The sequence below is a fragment of the Rhinatrema bivittatum genome, chromosome 2 (genome assembly GCF_901001135.1).
Source record: "Rhinatrema bivittatum chromosome 2, aRhiBiv1.1, whole genome shotgun sequence".
In the NCBI taxonomy this organism is placed as follows: domain Eukaryota; kingdom Metazoa; phylum Chordata; class Amphibia; order Gymnophiona; family Rhinatrematidae; genus Rhinatrema; species Rhinatrema bivittatum.
Window position 1 is genome coordinate 809,325,400 of NC_042616.1, and position 22,999 is coordinate 809,348,398.

Genomic DNA, 22,999 nt, shown 5'->3' on the forward strand with positions numbered 1-22,999 from the left:
CTTTGAGGATGGGGGTGATGTGGTCGCATTTTTTGATGTTTATGATGGATCTAGCGGCGGCGTTTTGTAGTACCTGAATAGGTCTGATGGTGGTTTCGAGGAGGCCAAGGAGTATAGTATTGCAGTAGTCGAGTTTGGAAAAGATTATTGTTTGGAGGACTGTTCGATAGTCTTGGGCATGAAGAAGGGGTTTGAGTTTTTTCAGGGTTTGTCGTTTAAAGAATCCGTCCTTGATCATATTGGAGATGTGATGTTTGAAGTTGAGTTCGTTGTCAATAGTCACTCCAAGTTTTTTTGTAGTATGTGTAAGTTGAGACCCCATGTGTTTAGGGGTGTAGTTGTTGGTGAGGGGTGAGGAGTGAGGAGTGGTTGTTAGATATATGTAGGATTTCAGTCTTGTTTTGGTTGAGGCAGAGTGATAGTTGTGAGAGAAGTGGTTTTAAAAACAAAATTTTAAAACAAAATTTTAAAAACATATAATTTTGTTTTTAAAATTATCCCAGAAAATCTCCCTGCACAAGTTATACCTGTTAATTTGTGCAGGGAGATCTTCAGAGAAAATTTGTGCATACTTTATATAATCCAAAAGTGTGTAAATCCAAACCAAACCCATACTCTGCCCCTCCCCCTATTAACACCTCTCTACTCTGTATGTAAAATTACCTGCAAAAAGAGTAAGCGTAATTTTCCCATATATAAGCAGACTGAATTAGCCATGCTCTCTGGGACGTCCTCCAGGCGGCCCGAGACAGAACTTTCTGCAAGTATACAGAGCTGTGCTCTATGCGCCTGTGCGGTCGATCCTGTGCGAATCTCCTCATCTCATCAGTTTTTGTTTCTCCCGCACAGCTTGCAGTCGCAGTTCATCTTTCTCTCGCACCTTTTTCTATCTTTTCTCTTTTTTTAAACACTTTTGTGTACCCAAAAAAGCACTTTTAGGTGCTATTATGGCACCAAAGGCACAGAGATTCTAATTCTGCCAATGTGGCAAAATTATGTCCGTCACAGGTCTCAACACACCCATTTCCTTATGGATCAGTTCTGCCCATCCAGGCACTACTCCAAAAGGACCTGATTGGCTACCTCGAGGCTTGTTTTCGCCACAGGCTGTAGCCACTTCCAACTGGCATCTTCTAGGTGATGGAAAATGCTTCTTTGGGCTTCCCTGCCTTTAGGGTGCTCTTACAGAACTGCTGCCAGTAGGTCTCAGTCACATAACCTGCTCTTTCCAGGATGGAGGTTTTGACCATGGAATTGTCGCTCTCCTATTAGGATTGGCTGCTTCGAAGGCTGCTTGACTCTTGCTGGTGAGTAGGTTTGCTAGGTATGTAGCTAATTGGCCTCTGGCCAGCCCATCAGGCAGGCAGTTCTTTCAGAATTCTTTAAGAACACATCCAGGTCTTCACCCTCCTTCATCTTAAACAGAACAGGAGGTGAAGTGCATGCCTGCGTTGTTGTGGTTTGCATTGCTTGTGCCAACTGGGTCAGTACTATTTTGCTAATTGCTCACCAATGCTAGCTGCTGGGCCACTTGTTCAATCAGGGTGTGAACTGATTCCCCAGGTTTTCTGCTGCCCCTCGATGAGGGCCTGCATGGCACATTCCATGCCAGCCAACTGGCTTTGGTACCATAAACGTTTGCTGAAGGGCTCTTCCCTGTTCTGGAACACTCAAATGCAACTTCCTTTTTCCTTGCAGAAAAAAATATAACAAAACTTGCCTGTTTGATGCGACTCACTATAGATTGAAGTCCCTGACTTCAGGCAAAGCTATCCTTCTTAGCCTGTTTGTAAATTAAACTTTCAGCTGCCACTGTAGCGAGGCCCAATAAATGAGAAAGTAAAAGAAGGAAAAAATATTTCCCCCTTTTAAAATTCTTTTGGCATGGTTTCTCTGCATGTACAAGGCATTAGTGCAGAAATCCCTGAATTGATACCATATGTGGCACGTGAGCAGTCTTAGAGAAGCCAGAGGACAGATTTGGGTTAGACTCTGGCAGAAATATTGCATAAAATTCCTTATTAGTGATAAAACCCCCCCAAAAAATCAGCTCTGCTATTCTTCGCAGTTCAGCAACATAAATGTAGTATCACAACATGCAGTTCAGCAGTACTCTCTTTCTTAAGGCTTCCTTCTGTCCCCTGTGTCTCCTGTTTCTTCTTGGGCTTGGTTGGTTATACACCTTCCCAGGGACCTCTGCCTGGACCAGGATTTCTTGTTGTCTTAAGCTTAAGGTGAACCTGGCCAGATCTCTGGGTGTGTTCTTTTAAGATGTTTTTGGGTTTTCTCCTGTTTACTCCTTCATAGGCCAGTTATCTCAGTGGAGGAAGGCAATTAGTGGAGTGCCCAGGAATCTGTCCTGGGACCAGTGCTTTTTAATCTATCAATCTGTTTATATAAAAAAGGCTTGAGTCTGACAGTTGGTCAATCAGTCACAATGTCATGTATGCTTGTGGCGACCAGGTGATGCCAGGAACAATGGAAGGTGTACTGTGCAAAGACAATATGCTTTATCTGTAAAGCACTGTCACACACAGGCATGCACGCGCACACACACAAACACACACACAGAGGCTCCCCCAAACACACATGCACACACAGGCAGACAAATACACAAACACACAAGCAGAAAAACACAGATAGGTATAGGCAAACAGACACATACAAACTTAGGCACCGGACTACTCAAGCAAAGGACTTTTCGCTAGTATATAAATAAAAGGCTTGTATCGGTTGGTCAATCACACTGTCTTGTCTCTCTGTGGACAGCAGTTGGAAGGTGCACTGTGCAAAGACAATATGTTCTGACTGCAGAGCACTGTTGCAAATATCCTCTGGTGTATGCACACATAGGCACACACATACACAGGCACACATAAGCATGGGCACACATGCACACATAGGCATATGCATCCACACACAGGCACACACACATACGCGCTGTTATTGACCAGACAACCCAATTAATATTGGGTATTCTTCGCTAATGTGCTCTGTCTGCGAAGCCCTGCCTCTCATGCTCCCACACACAGGGACAGGCAGATATAGGGACACACACATAGGTGTGTACAAGTGCACACAAGCTCACACATGCATATACACACAGGCACAGCCACCCATATACATACAGGCCCCCCAAACACACACAGGTGGACACATATACACAGAGGCACAGACATCCGCACAAACAGGCAGAGGCACCCATACACACATACAGGCAAAGGCCCCCCACACTCACAGGCTCATATACACACACACACACACACACACACACACATCGAGGCTGTTATTGACTAGACAACTCAAGCAATTCGGGTATTATTCGCTAATGTGCTCTGTCTGTGAAGCCCTGTCTCTCATGCTCCCACACACAGGGACAGGCAAGTATAGGCACACACACATAGATACATACAAGCTTACACATGCATACACACACAGGCACAGCCACCTCAAACACAGGCACAGGCACAGCCACCCACACACATACACAGGCAGACACAGGCACAGGCACTCACAGGCAGAGGCATCCACACACAGACAGACAGACAGACACACTCACACACACACACACACACACACACATATATATATGTACACACCACAGGCTCCCCAAACACAAATGCACACAGAGGCAGACCCACAAAATCAAGCACAGGCACCCACACCGACAGACAGAGGCAGCCACACATACATTCAGGCACAGGACCCATACTCACAGGCTCACACAAACACACACACACACATGCAGGCATACAGGCTGTTATAGACCAGACCACCCGAGCAACTCCAGGCACATTTTGCTAATATATTTATAAATGATCTGGAAAATTGAATGACGATTGAGGTGATCAAATTTGTAGATGACACAAAATTATTCTAAGTTGTGAAATCTTAAGCAGATTGCAATAAATTGCAGGAAGACCTTATGAGGCTGGGAGGCTGGGCATCCAAATGACAGATGAATTTTAATGTGGATAAATGCAAAGTGAAGCACATAGGGAAAATTAAACTGTAGTTACGCAATGTTAGGTTCCATACTAGGAGTCACTACCAAGTAAAGGATCTAGGTGTCATCATGGACAATAAATTGAAATCCTTGGCTTAGGGGCGGATTTTCAGAGCCCTGCTCGCCTAAATCCGCCCAAAACCGGGCGGATTTAGGCGAGCAGGGCCCTGCGCGCCGGTGAGCCTATTTTACATAGGCCTACCGGCGCGCGCAGAGCCCCGGGACTCGCGTAAGTCCCGGGGTTCTCCGAGGGGGGCGTGTCGGGGGCGGGCCCGGTCGTCGCGGCGTTTAGGGGGCATGTTGGCAGCGTTTTGGGGGCGGGTACGGGGGCGTGGCTATGGCCCAGGGCGGTCCGGGGGCGTGGCCGCGCCCTCCGTACCCGCCCCCAGGTCGCGTCCCGGCGCGCAACAGGCCCGCTGGCGCGCGGGGATTTACTTCTCCCTCCGGGAGGCGTAAATCCCTGGAGAAAGGTAAGGGGGGGTGTAGACAGGGCCGGGCGGGTGGGTTAGGTAGAGGAAGGGAGGGGAAGGTGAGGGGAGGGCGTTAGAGGATTCCCTCCAAGGCCGCTCCGATTTCGGAGCGGCCTTGGAGGAAATGGGGGTAGGCTGCGCGGCTCAGCGCGCGCCGGCTATACAGAATTCATAGCCTTGCGCGCGCCGATCCAGGATTTTAGTGGATACGTGCGGCTCCGCGCGTACCTACTAAAATCCAGCGTACTTTTGCTTGCGCCTGATGCGCCAGCAAAAGTACGCCTATTCGTGTTTTTTGAAAATCTACCCCTTAGTGTGTGGTGGCAGTCAAGAAAGCAAACAAGATGTTAGGAATTATTAGGAAAGGAATGGAGAACAAAATGGAGAATATCATAATACCTTTGTATTGCTCCTTGATGTGACCACATTTTATTTATAATATTTTTTTATTTATTTATAATATTTTATATACCACCGCTCATCAAAGATATCACGTCGGTGTACAGTGAACAAGAACTTACGCCGGAGCGTTATACATTTAACAAGGTTATACAAGCGTTATACATTTAACAAAGGTAAGTATAAAAATATTTGAAACATAAAAACAAGTAGAAGCTTTTAAAAACAGATCTATCATTTGGGTATAGCTTGGCTGAGCTGGGTTAAACAGAACTGGAGAGTAGAATACTTTCTGCAGTTTTGGTCGCCACATCTCAAAAAAGATATAGCAAAACTGAAACAGATTCAGAGAAGGGCAACCAAAATGATAAAGGGAATGGATTGATTTCCCTATGAGTTAAGGCTAAAGAGGTTAAGACTTTTCAGTTTGGAGAAGAGATGACTGGGAAGGAATATAATAGAGGTCTATTAAATTATGAGTGGAATGAAACAGGTAAATGCAAATTAGTCATTTACTCTTTCAAAAAATAAAGAGATTAAGGCTCACTGCATGAAGTTACTAAGTAGCACATTTAAAGCAAATCGGAGAAAATACCTTTTCACTCAATATACAAATAAGCTCTAGAATTCGTATGTGAGAAAGGTGGTTAACATAACTGCGCTTAAAAAAGGTTTGAACAAGTTCCTGGAGAAAAAGTCCATAAACTGTTATTAAGCACGTAGATTAGCAGACAGCCAGAATTTATCCCTGAGATAAGCAGATGGAATCTATCTACCCTTTGGGATCCTGCCAGGTGCTTGTGACCTGGATTGACCACTGCTGGAAAAAGGATACTGGGCTTGATGGACCCTTGGTGAAACCCAGTATGGCAGTTCTTATGTTCTTATTTTTCTGTCTTTCTGTATGAGATGGCCGAAGAGATAGCACCTTAGAGCTAGCATCCTGGAGGAGTAGAGATACATTAGCATATCCTGTCAATTAGATGCTAACTGGGATTTCTTTCATTTTGTTTTAAGTGAATATCAGGTTATGCAGTTGCCCTTTAAAGGGATAGTTTATAAAACATAGGTTTATGCGTATAAATGGCTTGTTTTAAAACTGTGTGGGATTTGTGCATATAAAGTATGCACATAACCTAATTTTGTGCAAACTTTTACACTTCTGGGGGGAGAATTGAGATCTATGTGTATACTTTTTGATTTTAAAAAGTATACATATAAATTAATGCACACAAATTATACCCTGCAAAAAGCAGATTTGACTGTGCTTTTTATTTTGTGTAATCTTCAAAATCAAGTTATACACATATCTTGAATATTGGCATAACATGCATTTTGGCAAGGCATAAGTTACATGGGTTGTTATAAAATTACCCTCGTAAAGATTATTTTCAGATTGTATCTTCTGTATTTATAGTTAGTGCAGACTCCTAAAAGTGACTAGTCTTTTTTCCTTCACAGGCTTGAATGGGTGGAAATTATTGAGCCTCGAACCCGGGAGTGCATGTACGCCAACCTCATCACTGGGGAATGTGTATGGGATCCACCTTCAGGAGTCAGGATAAAACGTACCAATGAAAACCAGTGGTGGGAACTTTTTGACCCAAATACTTCTCGGTTCTACTATTACAATGCCAGCACCCAGAGGACTGTGTGGCATCGGCCGCAAAACTGTGACATCATTCCACTGGCCAAACTCCAGACCTTAAAGCAGAACACTGAGTCACCCCGGGCATCAACAGAAAATAGTCCTGGAAGAAGCAGCAATGTCAGCAGGGAGGGCAGTACCAGCTCATCATTAGACCAGGAGTTGGAGAGCAGTGAAAGGGCTCAGGAGCAAGCAAAGACCAATCGACAGTCAGCTCAATACACTGTGGTAAAAGAAGAAACAGAAAGGTAAAAGTGTGTTGGCTGATATTCAAATGTAAAATACACTAATACCACTGTTAGAAAAATGAAACAAATAACCATTTATTATATCAATATGTATTGTCCCTGTTATTTTGCATTTCATTCATTACAAAGCTTATTTTAAGGCTTGGATTCAAGATCCCCAATTTTTGGGTTTTTAAAATGTCTGCTAAATATTGTGGAATTCTTTAGTGTAAGAGTCAGGAGGTCTTGATGTTCAGCACTAAGGCATAATACAGTGAGGGGAAGGGTTGTTGTAGTAGCCAGTTTTTCCTGGCAAAGAATAGTGACAGTCACCATGAATCTTTAGAAGGCTGCAAACATTATTTTGATTTCACTTTGAGTTCTTGATATTATAGCTTTGCAATACCGATTCCTATATAATTACATTTTGGCTTTTAGGGAATCATTTTCATAGCTATTTATACATATAAAACACAGGTAAATACGTGGTTTGTTATAAAACTGCCTGGGGTTTCTGCACATAAGTATGCATGTAACTCAATTTCACACATATTTTTATGCACACAAAAAAGAGGCATTCAAGGGGTAGAGTTAGAACAGAGATTGGAATTGCATGACAAGTTACGCCACTCAAACATTAAATATAACTTTGTGCAGGTAAATTTATGCTTGTTCTATTTTGCATAATTTTCAAAGCAAACTTATGCGCTTGAAAATTGGGGTAACTTTTGCATGTAGGCGCCACATAAGTAACCCATGATGTTAAATAATTACCTTCTCTAAAGCAGAAAATTAATATGGCATTAAGCACTGAGATTTTGCCTGGGAGGGCTTCAGCCTACCATTCCCAGGGTCAGTGGTTAAGACCACATGGGTCCTTAGAATTTCTCTTGACACTTCAGGGAAAGTCTGGACATGACAATTCATGAACTATTACATTCATGAACGTATCACAGTCTATTCATTTCCAGCACTGGTAATCCTCAAAAATTCACCAAATGTATAACTTAAAACACCTCAAAAAGAAATTGCTCTTACAAAATAGTAAAACACAGTTGCTTTTCATTCAGAAAAAGGGCTTAGTCCCAAAGAAACCTTAGTAGTGCCTACAGCAATTCTACTATACACCAAGGGCAGATTTTAAATGCCCTGCGTGCATAAATCCGGCCTTTATGCACGCTGGGCAAATCTTCCAAGAGGTCTGGCCATGCGCGTATAGGCCGGGACTGGGCCTCTTGGAAGGGGCGGGCCAGGGGGCGTGTTTTGGGAGGGACAGGGCAGGAGGGCAGTCCAGGACAGCGCCATTGTTTGCTGTCCCGGAGCGTTGTGCGCTGGCCTACTGCCGGCCTGCGCAAGTTACTTCAGGTCAGGCCCTGAAGTAACTTGAAAAAAAAAAGGTAAACAAATTTAAATTTGCTTTTTAGAGGGTGAGGAGGAGAGGGGAAGGGGAAGCAAGGTTAGGGTAGGGTGTAGGAAAGTTCCCTCCCCAGTCCGCTCCTAAATTGGAGTGGACTGGGAGGGAACTGGGGAAGGCCCCGATGCATTGCGGCACGAATGTGTACAAAAACGATCTCCTCTTGCGCGTGCTGCTGCCGCCGCCGACTTATAAAATGTGTGCACTGGCGCAAACGTTATAAAATCGCACGTCCATGTGTGTGCGCCGGATAGCGTGCGCACATGGACGCGCGCGCGTAATGTTTAAAAATCTACCTCTTTCCTGTATATACCCAGATCAGTCCAGACCAGTGGATTATGCACTCCCACCAGCAGATGGAGTCAGAGGGCAAAGCTTCGAGGCACTGGGATCCCAATTGTGCCATCTGCAGCTCATCAGTATTTCTCTGACTCCAGCAGATGGTGGTCGTGGCACAGGAAGCACACCTCCTCTTCGCTTGGGCCAAGCTTCATCTGGAAGGCATCACAGCCTCTCATGTGGCAGGCGTGGACAACTTGCAGGCGGACTTCCTCATTCGTCAACAGCTGGATCCCGGGGAGTGGGAACTATCCCAGGAGGGTTGGAATCACATTTGTGCCCGATGGGGAGTTCCCCAACTGGACCTCATGGTGACCTGTGTCAACGCCAAGTCGGACCGGTTCTTCAGCCAAAAGAAGGAAATTGGGGCGGTAGGAGTAGATGCCCTAGTCTGCAAGTGGCCAATCGGAATCCTCCTGTATGTCTTTCCTCCATGGCCCCTGATCGGGCGCGTTCTCCGCCGCATAGAGGACCACCCGGTTCGGTAATTCTGGTGGCACTGGAGTGGCCGTGGCAGCCGTGGTTTGAGGACCTGGTACGGTTGGCGACAGTCGGCCCGCTACACCTAGCTCATCTGCCGAACCTCCTGCGACAAGTGCCCATTTTTTCGGATTGGGAGGATCACTTCTCTCTCGCAGCCTGGTGTTTGAGAGGCGGCGGCTACGGATGAAAGGTTATTCGGAACAGGTGATTTCCACCCTGCTTCATTCCAGGCGGCCCTCGATGTCTATGGCATACGCTCGAGTGTGGAAGGTGTTTGAAGTCTGGTGTGAACAGCAGGGTGTAGTGTCGGTGACCATTCCTCAGGTCTTGGGGTTTTTGCAGCAGGGATTATTTTATTTATTTATTTATTTAACATTTTTTATATACCGATAGCCGTTTACACATCGTACCGGTTTACAAGGAACAAGCAGAAGGCCAGGAACAAGGCACAACCTAAAGGTTTGGCTGATAGTTCCCTGCATGTTCTGGTTTCGGTTCTGGGATGTCTCCTAGGGCGGGTAGGTGGCAGGCCTCTAGCCAGCCACTCGGACATTGTCCGTTTCCTGAAAGGGGTAAAGCACCTTTGTCCTACTCTTCGTAAGTTATGCCCGGAGTGGAATCTCAATCTGGTTTTGAGGGCACTTCGTGATCCCCCTTTTGAGCCTCTGGGACACGCTTTCTTAAAGGACCTCACCTTGAAGACTGTGTTTTTGGTGGCCATCTCTTCCGTGAGGCATATTTCAGAATTGCAGGCTCTTTCCTGTAGGGATCCCTTCCTTCGTATCTCGGCTGATAGGGTGTCCCTGCGCATGGTCCCTTCCTTTTTGCTGAAAGTGGTGTCTGCCTTTCATGTTAATCAGTCCGTGGAGTTACCCGGATTCCCTGATTGGGCTTGTGTCCCAGCTATGGGAAGAGATCTTCATCTGTTAGATGTCCGCCGGGTTCTCCTTCGGTATTTGAAGGTCACTAGCTCTTTTCGAAAATCAGATCACCTTTTTGTGCTCTTTGGAGGTCCGAAGAAGGGTGAAAAGTCATCTAAGGCATCCTTGGCTCACTGGCTGAAGGAAACAATTTGCTTGGCCTACATCAGGAAGGGTCACCCCATCCTGACTGGTTTGACAGCTCACTCGACGAGAGCGCAAGCGGCTTCTTGGGCGGAGTGTCAGTTGTTGTCGCCTGAGATTTGTAGAGCCGCAGTCTGGTCTTCCCTGCATACCTTCACAAGGCATTATCGTCTGGGTGTCAGGGATCTGGACCAAGTGCTTTTTGGGGCGAGCATCCTGCGAGCGGGTCTTTTGGGTTCCCGCCCGGTGTAATGTGGCTTTGGTACATCCTACTGGTCTGGACTGATCTGGGTATGTACAGGATAAGGAAAATTGGTTCTTACCTGCTAATTTTCGTTCCTGTAATACCACAGATCAGTCCAGGATCCCACCCGAGTGCTACTGCCGAAAGACTGATTTACCTAACGGTTAGCTGCTGTACATAGGGAATCTATCAGAATGATTCTATAATATTTTGATTTTTGTTATGAACCATGGTTCAAACCTGATTTTCAGGTATTGGGGTCATTTGTTTCGGGCCCTTGAGGGAGTTTATGTCAATTATTCTTTGCTTGGGTTTCGATAAATACTGATGAGCTGCAGGTGGCACACTTGGGATACCAGTGCCTCAAAGCTTTGCTCTCTGACTCCATCTGCTGGTGGGAGTGCATAACCCACTGGTCTGGACTCATCTGTGGTATTACAGGAATGAAAATTAGCAGGTAAGAACCAATTTTCCTTTATGTTCATAAACAGCTTTTCCCTTTTCCAGACAGTTTCTTCTGTTAGTCACAATCCTGTCTTTTAAAGGAAAACCTCTCATCGTACCAACAATGGACATCTTTTGCTATACATCTCCCTCAGCTGTTAACTTCAGAAAAGAAAACCAAGAGAAAATCTTCTTCAAATAAACCTTCAAGAACAAATCCTCTCCTTGTGTTTTCTCTCTTGTTCACTTCAGCATAGACAGCTTTCTCGGCCTCTGTAGGTTTTACTTCCTCTGACCATCTGCTTTCCTCTGCGGTCTGTTTCCATCATTTCCATACTCAGCTCCTTTTTCCAATGAACCCTCTCCTCCACAGCCTCTCACTTAATTGTAGCAACTGCTAAGACGGGTGTAAGTTGGAAGCTTTGTCCTCTCTAATCTCAGAACTTCCACCTCCAGAGCCCCATCCTCCCAGAAAACCTTGGGGTTTACTCTCTTACCTGTAAGGAGGCTGGGAAATATTGCCTCATCTCCTGTTCTTAATCAGTATCTTGCTATGGGGGGGGGGAGGAGGCACATCTCTCTCCCAGTTTGGAAACCATACTTCTTTCCTCACAGTACCACAGAGGTTAGTATGGTCACAAGGACCATTTACATATTTTGGAAGACATTTAAATTCCATTTTAAACTAGTTTAAGCCAATAGGTACAAATTTGCTAAAATTAGAGACCTGATTGAGGGTAACCTGCATGAAGTGGAAGTTGCTCTACCCTTAATGTAAAGCTTGGGGGTAGCCTGCAGGGAACAGCAGTTGGTACTACCCTAATATAAAAACAATAACAAACATTTTGGTCTTTTTCTTCCATTATTCACTATCAGGTGGATTTTCAAAACCCCAAGCGCATAAAAATCAGTAGATACACGCGTGGCTAGGCCAAGTGTATGCTGAGCGCATTTTTAAAATGGCCCGGCCACGTGTGTATCTACTGATATGCGCGGAAGTGCTGGGGTTCACAAAAGGGGCAGGCTCGGGACGGGGGCTGGCCGGCCATTTTGCGCTGTCCTGATGACTCATGCGCCAGCAGCCAGTCGGCGCACACAACTTACTTCAACTTGGGGCACAAAGTAAGTTAAAAAACAAAAAAAAGAGATATCTAGTATAGATTTAGGGGTCGGGATGGAGAGGGGAAAAGGGAGAAAGATTAGGTATTGGGGGTAGGGAACTCGGAAGAAGCCCTTTCGTGTCACTGTGTTATAACTGAAAAAATACCTCCCTGCGCATGGAGGAGGCCATCCGCCCATACATGCATGCGCGGACATTAAAATCCAGTGTGCATGTACGTGCGCAAAACATATTTTATAACATGCATGCGCTGACGCGCGCATGTTATAAAATCATTGTGCGCCTTTTAAAATTGACCCCATGCTATTATAATACTTTGTTAGACTATAGACCTCTGGGTTATGGAGGGATATCGTGGTCTCCAGAATGATGCATCATGTTTTAAAATTTCCTAGTTTACTGATTTTAGACTATTTTAATTTCCATTTGGACTATTGCTCAGGTGCAGCTACCCAGGATTTCTATTGGCAAAGTCAATGTTGAGTTTTTCACAAATAATCTCAGATTTGACAACGTGATGAGGAATTTTCCCCTCTGAATTAACAAACCTCTTGATTTTTTTGTGACTCATGGGAATGCATCTGTTACGCTTGGCGGTCCGCAGCAGGCCATCACCCTCAAGCCTGCTGGGCGGGATCACTATACCCCGGCATGAGGGCAAAGTCCTGTGTGCGGCACCGCCGCCCACGGTGGAAGCACGGTCAGTTCCAGGGCCAACGAGGCGCATCCCGGCAGTGGGGATGACTTCTGTATGTACGTGCGCATGTACTTCTGTCAGAGTGCCTGGTGTGTCAGGCACCGCCTGATCCTCAAGATCCATTTTTGGTAGTGTTTGAAAAATTGGTTTTGAAGGATTTGTTGAAATTGGAACAATCTAATTCATGGGTTTATAGTAATATAACGAAGGAGGAGAGAAATGCATTACGAAGTTTGCAAGATGATGGTAACATCATAATAAAACCTGCAGACAAGGGGGAGCTACGGTTATTATGAACAGGGAGGCCTATATAGAAGAAGTTAATAGTTGAATGATAGTACTGTGGTCCAGGGCTCAACGGCCTACTCCCAGAGCGAGGCCAAGACAACCTTGACCAACCTAGACAGCTACAGTTCAACCGCAGAACCCGCCATAGGGTTTTGACTGGCGGCCAGGGAACGTGAGCACACCTTCTCCGCAAGACGCCGTCTGTCTCCAGCTGTTTGCAGATTGATGGACCTCAATCGCATCAGACCTTTGGGTCCTATCCATTGTGTGTCAGGGTTACAGGTTGCATTTCGAGCGACTTCCACTCCGCTCATCTCTGTGTCCCCAGTGGAGAGCAATGGGGGATTTACAGATACTTCGGATAGAGCTCTCTGCCATTGTACTAGCTCAAGCGATTGAACCTGTTCTGCCCAGCCAGTAGGGTGAGGGATTCTACTCCAGGTATTTTCTAATCGCCAAGAAAATGGGTGGCTTCCGACCCATTCTGGACCTGGACCTGAGAGCCTTGAACTGTTTTTTGGTGAAGGAAAAATTCAAAATGGTTTCACTGGGCATCCTGATATTCCTTCTCAAAGCGGAAGATTGGCTCTGCTTCCTCGATCTAAAACACGTGTATGCCCGTATCGCTATCTTTCAGGAGGATCGACAGTTCCTATGGTTCCTAATCAACGGGAATCACTATCAGTATCGTGTTCTGCCCTTTGGCCTGGCGTCCATGCCCCATGTCTTTACCAAATGTCTGGTGGTTGTCAGGGCCCATCTTCAACAGCGGAGTAGTTATGTTTTCCCGTACCTCAATGATTGGTTTATCAAGAGCAACTCCCAACAAGGGGCACAGGACGCCATGCGCATGACGATCCAAATTTTGGAGACCCTGGGATTTCAACGCGGCTTTTGCTCGAGAGATCTCTGAATGCCCCCATGTCTTGGCACACCAGTTCCTCTGTCTGTTGGGCCACATGGCAGCGATGGTGCATGTTACCCCCTTTGCTCCACTGCACATGCACAGAGCACAGTGGATGTTGCATTCTCAGTGGTGTCAGACCACTCAAGATCTGCGTGCTCGCGTTCTAGTCATGACACTGTTATAACAGTCTCTCCAGTGGTGGGCAACCCCCTCAAACCTGGAGCGGGGATCCCCCTTCGGAGCCCTCAACCCCAAGCCACCCTCACTACTGACGCATCCTGGACAGGGTGGGGAGCACATGTTGCGGGCCTCCACATCCAGGGGCTTTTGGTCTACACAGGAGTCGCAGCTCCAAATTAACGTCTTGGAGCTGTGAGCGGTTCGATACGCCCTACAATTGTTCTGATAGCAGCTCCTAAACAAGGTGGTTCTTGTGCAGACCGACAATCAGGTAGCCATGTGGTACCCTGAACAAACAGGGGGGAACAGGGTCTTTCACCCTCTGTCAGGCGGTGGTCCATATTTGGTCATGGGCCATCGACAACGGCATCTCCCTCAGGGCAGTGTTCCTTCCGGGGGTGGACAACACCCTAGCGGATGCCTTGAGCCAAGCATTCCGGCCTCACGAATGGTCCCTCAGTCAAGAAGTAGCGAACTGTGGTACTTGCCAGGTTCTTATGGCCTGGATTGGCCACTGTTGGAAACAGGATGCTGGGCTTGATGGACCCTTGGTCTGACCCAGTATGGCATTTTCTTATCTTCTTATCTTATTTTAACTGGATCTTTCACTCCTGGGGGACCCCAGACATAGACCTCTTCACCTCCTTGGAGAACAGGAAAGTGCACCGCTTCTGCTCCCTAGGCCAGAGGAGCGGCGGATCGATGGTGGATGCTTTTTCGATTCACTGGGGCTCCGAGCTGCTGTACGCTTACCCTCCCCTTCCTCTCATATTGAAAATGCTCCAGAAGTCGCAGAGGATCAGGGCTCCATGATCCTGATTGCCCCTTTCTGGCCCCGTCAGGTCTGGTTTCCAACAATTTGAGATCTGGCCTCGCGGCCCCTGATCTGATTGGGGATGGTTCTGGACCTAATCACCCAGGACCAGGGCAGGCTCCTCCACCCCATCCTACATGCCCTGGCTCTCACAGCTTGGATGTTGACCAGATGACTATGGTAGACCCCCGGCCTTTCGAAAGGGATATCACGTGTTATTCTGGAGTCCAGAAAACCATCCACCAGGAAATCTTATAATCTGAATTGGAAAAGGTTTTCTTCTTGGTGTGAGGGATGTGGTCTGGATCCCTTTTCTTGCTCCTCTCCCTCACTCTTGACTACCTGTTGTCCCTCTCCGAATCTGGTCTGCAGACCATTTCATTGAGGGTTCACCTCAGTGCCATTGGGGCATACCATCGGGGTATGGATGGCACCGTGATTTCTTCCCATCTGTTTGTGGAACAGTTCATGAGAGACTTAGAACTAAAGCCCCCCACTCGTCCTCCGGCAGCTTCCTGGGATCTCAACGTAGTCCTTTCGCAGCTCATGAAATGTCTGAGCTGTTGCGATCTTGTGTCCTGAAGTACCTTTCCTGGAAAGTTATCTTCTTGGTCGTGGTTATGTCAGCTCACAGGGTTGGTGAACTGCTAACTCTGGTGTCGTACCCACCTTATACAAAGTTTTACCATGACAAAGTGGTCCTGCGAACACACCCGAAGTTCCTTCCCAAGATGGTTTTGGAATTCCATCTCAACCATTCTATTGTATTTCCTTCTTTTTTCCCAAGGCCTCACGCTTACCAGGGTGAGTGTGCACTGCACACTGTAGACTGCAAGAGGGCACTGGCCTTTTACTTGGAATGGACAGTGCCTCACTGCCTCTCTGCTCAACTTTTTGTCTCCTTCGACAAAAACAGGTTAGGGGTCGCTGTCTCTAAGCAGACCGTATCCCATTGGCGTGCGGATTGCATTGCCTTCTGCTACGCACAGGCGGGCTTACAGCTTGATGGTCATGTTAAAGCTCACTCTGTATGGGCCATGTCAGTCTCGGTGGCTCACTTGCACGCACTCCCCATTCACGAGATTTGCAGAGTGGCAACCTGGAGTTCCCTCCACACATTTGCCTCACATTATTGCCGGGACAAAGATGGCAGGCTGGACAGACGGTTCGGACAATCCATCCTCCGTAATCATTTCCAGCCATGAAAACCTAACTCTCCCTCCATGGGCCCTGTCCTTGGGTGCAGGCCTGCTCCTCTGGTTATTACAGCTCTGGTTGTTGTGCACCTTGGCACCTGTCCTCTGCTGCACATGCTGGGAGTGGCCTGAAGCTACTTACTCACCCATGTGGGAGGACTACTATCCTGCTTTTCCTTGGAGAAAAGAGAGTTAACTATTTGGGAATATTATTTAGTGTGTTTGTGTGTTTGTGCCTTTAATAGTCAGGCAGTGAATAAACAAGTTAGACTGTTTGCATTTTTAAATAGTCAATAAGGTAGCAGTAGGTTGGCAGTGAATAAACAAGTTAGACTGTTTGTATTTAGTCAGTCAATAAGGTAGCAGTAGGTAGTGTGTTTATTTTTTAAAAGTCTGCCTGACTATTAAAGTGTCCTCCAGACTTTTAAAGAGCTAAGTGTTTTATTTAATAATAACTGAGTGCATTGTATTGAAAAACAAAAAAAAAAAACCACAAAAAAAACAAAAACCCACAAAAAAGTAGCCAGAAGCTAGAAATAAGCTAGGAGCAGTATATACCAAAGTAAAAAAGTTGAATAGTTCAGCTCAGTTACTCACCTTGGAAAGGTGTTGAGGTAGTGTGATTAGGTTTGAATAGGGAACAACATTTGTTAATCAAGGGAGCTGTGAGTCACTCAGGCTGACTAACTAAAGTTAGACTGTTTGTAATTCCCAACCCTCCCACCCCTCGCCCACCCACCCCTCGCCCATCCCTTAATTTATAGGCAGGTGCCACTTGCACAAAAAAAAAACCCAAAACCCCATCAACAAAAACTTTATTGAGAATTCGATCAGACCCCAGTAGGCCACTACCAGACATATAGTGAATTCACTAATACATTTAAAGGAACTTAGACACATTCCTACTCCCATAGCAACCTAAAACTTAACTAGGAACTGATCAAAATTGAGATGAAGGCAGCAGTCCAGCAGCAAGAGGGGGGCTTCCCAGTCTTTTGCATCGAGTGTCACATGATGATTTTTTACCCACCGGTGAGAAGTTGTACATGTGCATGCGATGCAAAGAGCTCCTGGCTCTCAGAGAACGAGTCCGATCTCTGGAGGCTAGAGTGGCAGACCTGGAGGAGCTGAGGGAGACAGAGAGGTATATAGATGAGACCTTCAGGGACATAGTAGTCCAGTCCCAACTTCAGACTGGCAGCCCTGGTGCTGCCTTGGAGGAAGAAGGTCTCATAATGGGAGAGCACCAACCAGGTGTAGCAGGAAAGGATCCTGTAGCAAGGACCTGCTCTCTAGGTGATGCATTGTCCTTTCGCACTGAGGATATCTCCCCAAGGCCTACTGCCCAGGAGGGAAGGGTTAGGTCGGCCATCATAGTTGGTGATTCGATTATTAGGAATGTAGATAGCTGGGTGGCGGGTGGGCGTGAGGATCGCCTGGTAACATGCCTACCTGGTGCAAAGGTGGCGGACCTCACGCGTCACCTAGATAGGATTTTAGACAGTGCTGGGGAGGAGCCGGCTGTCGTGGTACACGTGGGCCCCAACGACATAGGAAAATGTGGGAGGGAGGTTCTGGAAGCCAAATTTAGGCTCTTAGGTAGAAAGATTAAATCCAGAACCTCCAGGGTAGCATTCTCTGAAATGCTCCCTGTTCCACGCGCAGGTCACCAGAGGCAGGCAGAGCTCCGGAGTCTCAATGCGTGGATGAGACGATGGTGCAAGGAAGAGGGATTCAGTTTTGTTAGGAACTGGGGAACCTTTTGGGGAAGGGGGAGTCTCTTCCGAAGGGATGGGCTCCACCTTAACCAGGGTGGAACCAGACTGCTGGTGCTAACCTTTAAAAAGGAGATAGAGCAGCTTTTAAACTAGAACAAAGGGGAAAGCCGACAGTCGCTCAGCAGCGCATGGTTCGGAGAGATGTATCTTTAAAGGATACTAATGATGCATTAGAATTAGGGCATCCCGACAGTGAGGTTCCAATAATTAGAAAAGTAGTCCAAGTGCCTGTAACTAAAAACTCACCTGAGCTAAAAAATTCTAACTTACCCTATCAATTAAAAAGCAGAATAAAAATACAAACAAAAAACAAACTTTGAAATGTTTGTATGCTAATGCCAGAAGTCTAAGAAGTAAGATGGGAGAATTAGAATGTATAGCAGTAAATGATTACATAGACTTAATTGGCATCTCAGAGACATGGTGGAAAGAGGATAACCAATGGGACAGTGCTATACCGGGGTACAAATTATATCGCAATGACAGAGAGGAGCAGTCGGGAGGAGGTGTGGCGCTTTATGTCCGGGATGGCATAGAGTCCAACAGGATAAACATCCTGCATGAGACTAAATACAAAATTGAATCTTTATGGGTAGAAATCCCTTGTGTATCAGGGAAGACTACAGTGATAGGGGTATACTACCGTCCACCTGGTCAAGATGGTGAGATGGACAGTGAAATGCTAAGAGAAATTAGGGAAGCTAACCAAATTGGTAGTGCAGTAATAATGGGAGACTTCAATTACCGATGCAAAAAAAGAAGCAGCAACCATACACATAGGTAAGTCACACAAAACGCTGGTGCAGGATAAATGTTAAATCACCATTTAGTGATGTACTTTAATAGATTCCAAAATCACAAAGTGAGAATGTTTATATCGGCAACTCCACAGCTTCAAAATCAAACCATGTAAAAGAGGTCCCCCGACACGGACCCGTGTTTCGCCAGGCTGCGTCGGGGGGGACCAAGGGTACAGTCAAATCTAAATGTAAAAACAAATCTATATTAGAATGGTGATAATGGTGGCTACATAGTAACAAACGTAACAAACATGTACATACCTTTAAACAGATACCCGGAGCGCGCAGGCTCTCACAGGTGTCAGCTATTTAAACATAGAAAACGGTGCGAATGCAGCGACTCACGCGAGAACTGTGAAAGGTAACAGGTGTTAGCGGATCCGTCCCGTTAATGTCCCCATGGAAACCTAGTAAAACAGGTTCCATTCAATCTCCTTGTTCAGACCTTGCGGAGCCACTGTATTTAGTGTAAAAATCCACTTCTGCTCACGGCGCCCGAGGAACATAGAGAAGTCACCACCCCGAGCCGGGCGTGAAACCACCTCAATAACCGTGAAGCTGAAATCAGAAATAGAGTGGCCGCAATCGATCCAATGGGAGACCAGGGGTTCATCTACTCTATGTAGGCGGATGTTCGAACAATGTTCAATCATGCGGGTTTTTAACATCCGTGTTGTTTTACCTACATAGAGTAGAGGGCAAGGACATTTAACAATATATACCACGCCTTTGGTGAGACAGTCAGAAGTAGAACGGAGTTTAAACAGTTGCCCAGTAGTGGGATGCGTAAACCCGACCATTTGTTCAGTATGTCTGCACATAGTACAATGCCCACATGGGCCATGTCCCCCCGGTCTTTCGGGTAGAGCGTCATATGAGTAGGAATGCACTAGTCTATCCCTTAAGTTCCGACCACGCTTATATGTGAAGCGCAGGGAACTATGTAAAAGTTCTGTCAGTGCTAAGGCAGACCAATGTCGTCTCATCATGGACGCAATAGCGCTCCCCATAATCGAGAAAGGAAGTATGCAGTTGTTAGACTCATCTGTAGAGCTGGCCCCTGGGCTGAATAACCAATCACGGTTGGCGTACAGAGCCCTTTTGTAGGCTCTCTTGATCACCCTGTATGGATAGCCGCGCTCCAAGAAGCGACTAAACATAATATGGGCTTGTGTCAAATATTCAGGGTGGGTAGAACACAAACGGCGGAGCCGTAAAAATTGTCCCGTCGGGATGTTGTCCCGCAGGGGTCGTGGATGGCAGCTCTGATATTGTAGAAGTGTATTGCGGTCAGTGTCCTTGCGGTAAAGTGTAGTTACAAAACCCTGTGCCCGCCGTTTGTGTTCTACCCGCCCTGAATATTTGACACAAGCCCATATTATGTTTAGTCGCTTCTTGGAGCGCGGCTATCCATACAGGGTGATCAAGAGAGCCTACAAAAGGCCTCTGTACGCCAACCGTGATTGGTTATTCAGCCCAGGGGCCAGCTCTACAGATGAGTCTAACAACTGCATACTTCCTTTCTCGATTATGGGGAGCGCTATTGTGTCCATGATGAGACGACATTGGTCTGCCTTAGCACTGACAGAACTTTTACATAGTTCCCTGCGCTTCACATATAAGCGTGGTCGGAACTTAAGGGATAGACTAGTGCATTCCTACTCATATGACGCTCTACCCGAAAGACCGGGGGGACATGGCCCATGTGGGCATTGTACTATGTGCAGACATACTGAACAAATGGTCGGGTTTACGCATCCCACTACTGGGCAACTGTTTAAACTCCGTTCTACTTCTGACTGTCTCACCAAAGGCGTGGTATATATTGTTAAATGCCCTTGCCCTCTACTCTATGTAGGTAAAACAACACGGATGTTAAAAACCCGCATGATTGAACATTGTTCGAACATCCGCCTACATAGAGTAGATGAACCCCTGGTCTCCCATTGGATCGATTGCGGCCACTCTATTTCTGATTTCAGCTTCACGGTTATTGAGGTGGTTTCACGCCCGGCTCGGGGTGGTGACTTCTCTATGTTCCTCGGGCGCCGTGAGCAGAAGTGGATTTTTACAGTAAATACAGTGGCTCCGCAAGGTCTGAACAAGGAGATTGAATGGAACCTGTTTTACTAGGTTTCCATGGGGACATTAACGGGACGGATCCGCTAACACCTGTTACCTTTCACAGTTCTCGCGTGAGTCGCTGCATTCGCGCCGTTTTCTATGTTTAAATAGCTGACACCTGTGAGAGCCTGCGCGCTCCGGGTATCTGTTTAAAGGTATGTACATGTTTGTTACGTTTGTTACTATGTAGCCACCATTATCACCATTCTAATATAGATTTGTTTTTACATTTAGATTTGACTGTACCCTTGGTCCCCCCCGACGCAGCCTGGCGAAACACGGGTCCGTGTCGGGGACCTCTTTACATGGTTTGATTTTGAAGCTGTGGAGTTGCCGATATAAACATTCTCACTTTGTGATTTTGGAATCTATTAAAGTACATCACTAAATGGTGATTTAACATTTATCCTGCACCAGCGTTTTGTGAGACTTCAATTACCCCAATATAGACTGGGTAAATGTATCATCGGGTCACGCTAGAGAGATAACGTTCCTGGATGGAATAAATGATAGCTTTATGGAACAATTGGTTCAGGAACCGACGAGAGAGGGAGCAATTTTAGATCTAATTCTCAGTGGAGCACAGGACTTGGTGAGAGAGGTAACGGTGGTGGGGCCGCTTGGCAATAGTGATCATAATATGATCAAATTTGATTTAATGACTGGAAAAGGAACAGTGTGCAAATCCAAGGCTCTCGTGCTAAACTTTCAAAAGGGAAACTTTGATAAAATGAGAAAAATTGTTAGAAAAAAACTGAAAGGAGCAACTACAAAAGTAAAAAATGTCCAAGAGGCGTGGTCATTGTTAAAAAATACCATTCTAGAAGCACAGTCCAGATGTATTCCACACATTAAGAAAGGTGGAAAGAAGGCAAAACGATTACCGGCATGGTTAAAAGGGGAGGTGAAAGAAGCTATTTTAGCCAAAAGATCTTCATTCAAAAATTGGAAGAAGGATCCAACAGAAGAAAATAGGATAAAGCATAAACATTGGCAAGTTAAATGTAAGACATTGATAAGACAGGCTAAGAGAGAATTTGAAAAGAAGTTGGCTGTAGTGGCAAAAACTCACAGTAAAAACTTTTTTAAATATATCCGAAGCAGAAAGCCTGTGAGGGAGTCAGTTGGACTGTTAGATGATCGAGGGGTTAAAGGGGCACTTAGAGAAGATAAGGCCATCGCAGAAAGATTAAATGATTTCTTTGCTTCGGTGTTTACTGAAGAGGATGTTGGGGAGGTACCCGTAATGGAGAAGGTTTTCATGGGTAATGATTCAGATGGACTGAATCAAATCACGGTGAACCTAGAAGATGTGGTAGGCCTGATTGACAAACTGAAGAGTAGTAAATCACCTGGACCGGATGGTATACACCCCAGAGTTCTGAAGGAACTAAAAAATGAAATTTCAGACCTATTAGTAAAAATTTGTAACTTATCATTAAAATCATCCATTGTACCTGAAGACTGGAGGATAGCAAATGTAACCCCAATATTTAAAAAGGGCTCCAGGGGCGATCTGGGAAACTACAGACCGGTTAGCCTGACTTCAGTGCCAGGAAAAATAGTGGAAAGTGTTCTAAACATCAAAATCACAGAACATATAGAACGACATGGTTTAATGGAACAAAGTCAGCATGGCTTTACTCAGGGCAAGTCTTGCCTCACAAATCTGCTTCACTTTTTTGAAGGAGTTAATAAACATGTGGATAAAGGTGAACCGGTAGATATAGTATACTTGGATTTTCAGAAGGCGTTTGACAAAGTTCCTCATGAGAGGCTTCTAGGAAAAGTAAAAAGTCATGGGATAGGTGGCGATGTCCTTTCGTGGATTGCAAACTGGCTAAAAGACAGGAAACAGAGAGTAGGATTAAATGGGCAATTTTCTCAGTGGAAGGGAGTGGACAGTGGAGTGCCTCAGGGATCTGTATTGGGACCCTTACTGTTCAATATATTTATAAATGATCTGGAAAGAAATACGACGAGTGAGATAATCAAATTTGCAGATGACACGAAATTGTTCAGAGTAGTTAAATCACAAGCAGATTGTGATAAATTGCAGGAAGACCTTGTGAAACTGGAAAATTGGGCATCCAAATGGCAGATGAAATTTAATGTGGATAAGTGCAAGGTGATGCATATAGGGAAAAATAACCCATGCTATAATTACACGATGTTGGGTTCCATATTAGGTGCTACAACCCAAGAAAGAGATCTAGGTGTCATAGTGGATAACACATTGAAATCGTCGGTTCAGTGTGCTGCGGCAGTCAAAAAAGCAAACAGAATGTTGGGAATTATTAGAAAAGGAATGATGAATAAAACGGAAAATGTCATAATGCCTCTGTATCGCTCCATGG

The 22,999-nt window shown here is 45.8% G+C and overlaps 1 protein-coding gene across 2 annotated transcripts in view; it reads left to right on the forward strand.

Moving 5' to 3' along the window:
• The window catches only part of ARHGAP39 (Rho GTPase activating protein 39), a 725,782-nt gene that overhangs the window by 153,426 nt on the left and 549,357 nt on the right, over positions 1–22,999 (forward strand). For both annotated transcript variants that reach the window (XM_029592209.1, XM_029592211.1), the window contains exon 2: positions 6,337–6,771. In XM_029592209.1, coding sequence (XP_029448069.1) covers positions 6,337–6,771 — 435 coding nt within the window. The remainder of the gene's footprint in view (positions 1–6,336; positions 6,772–22,999) is intronic.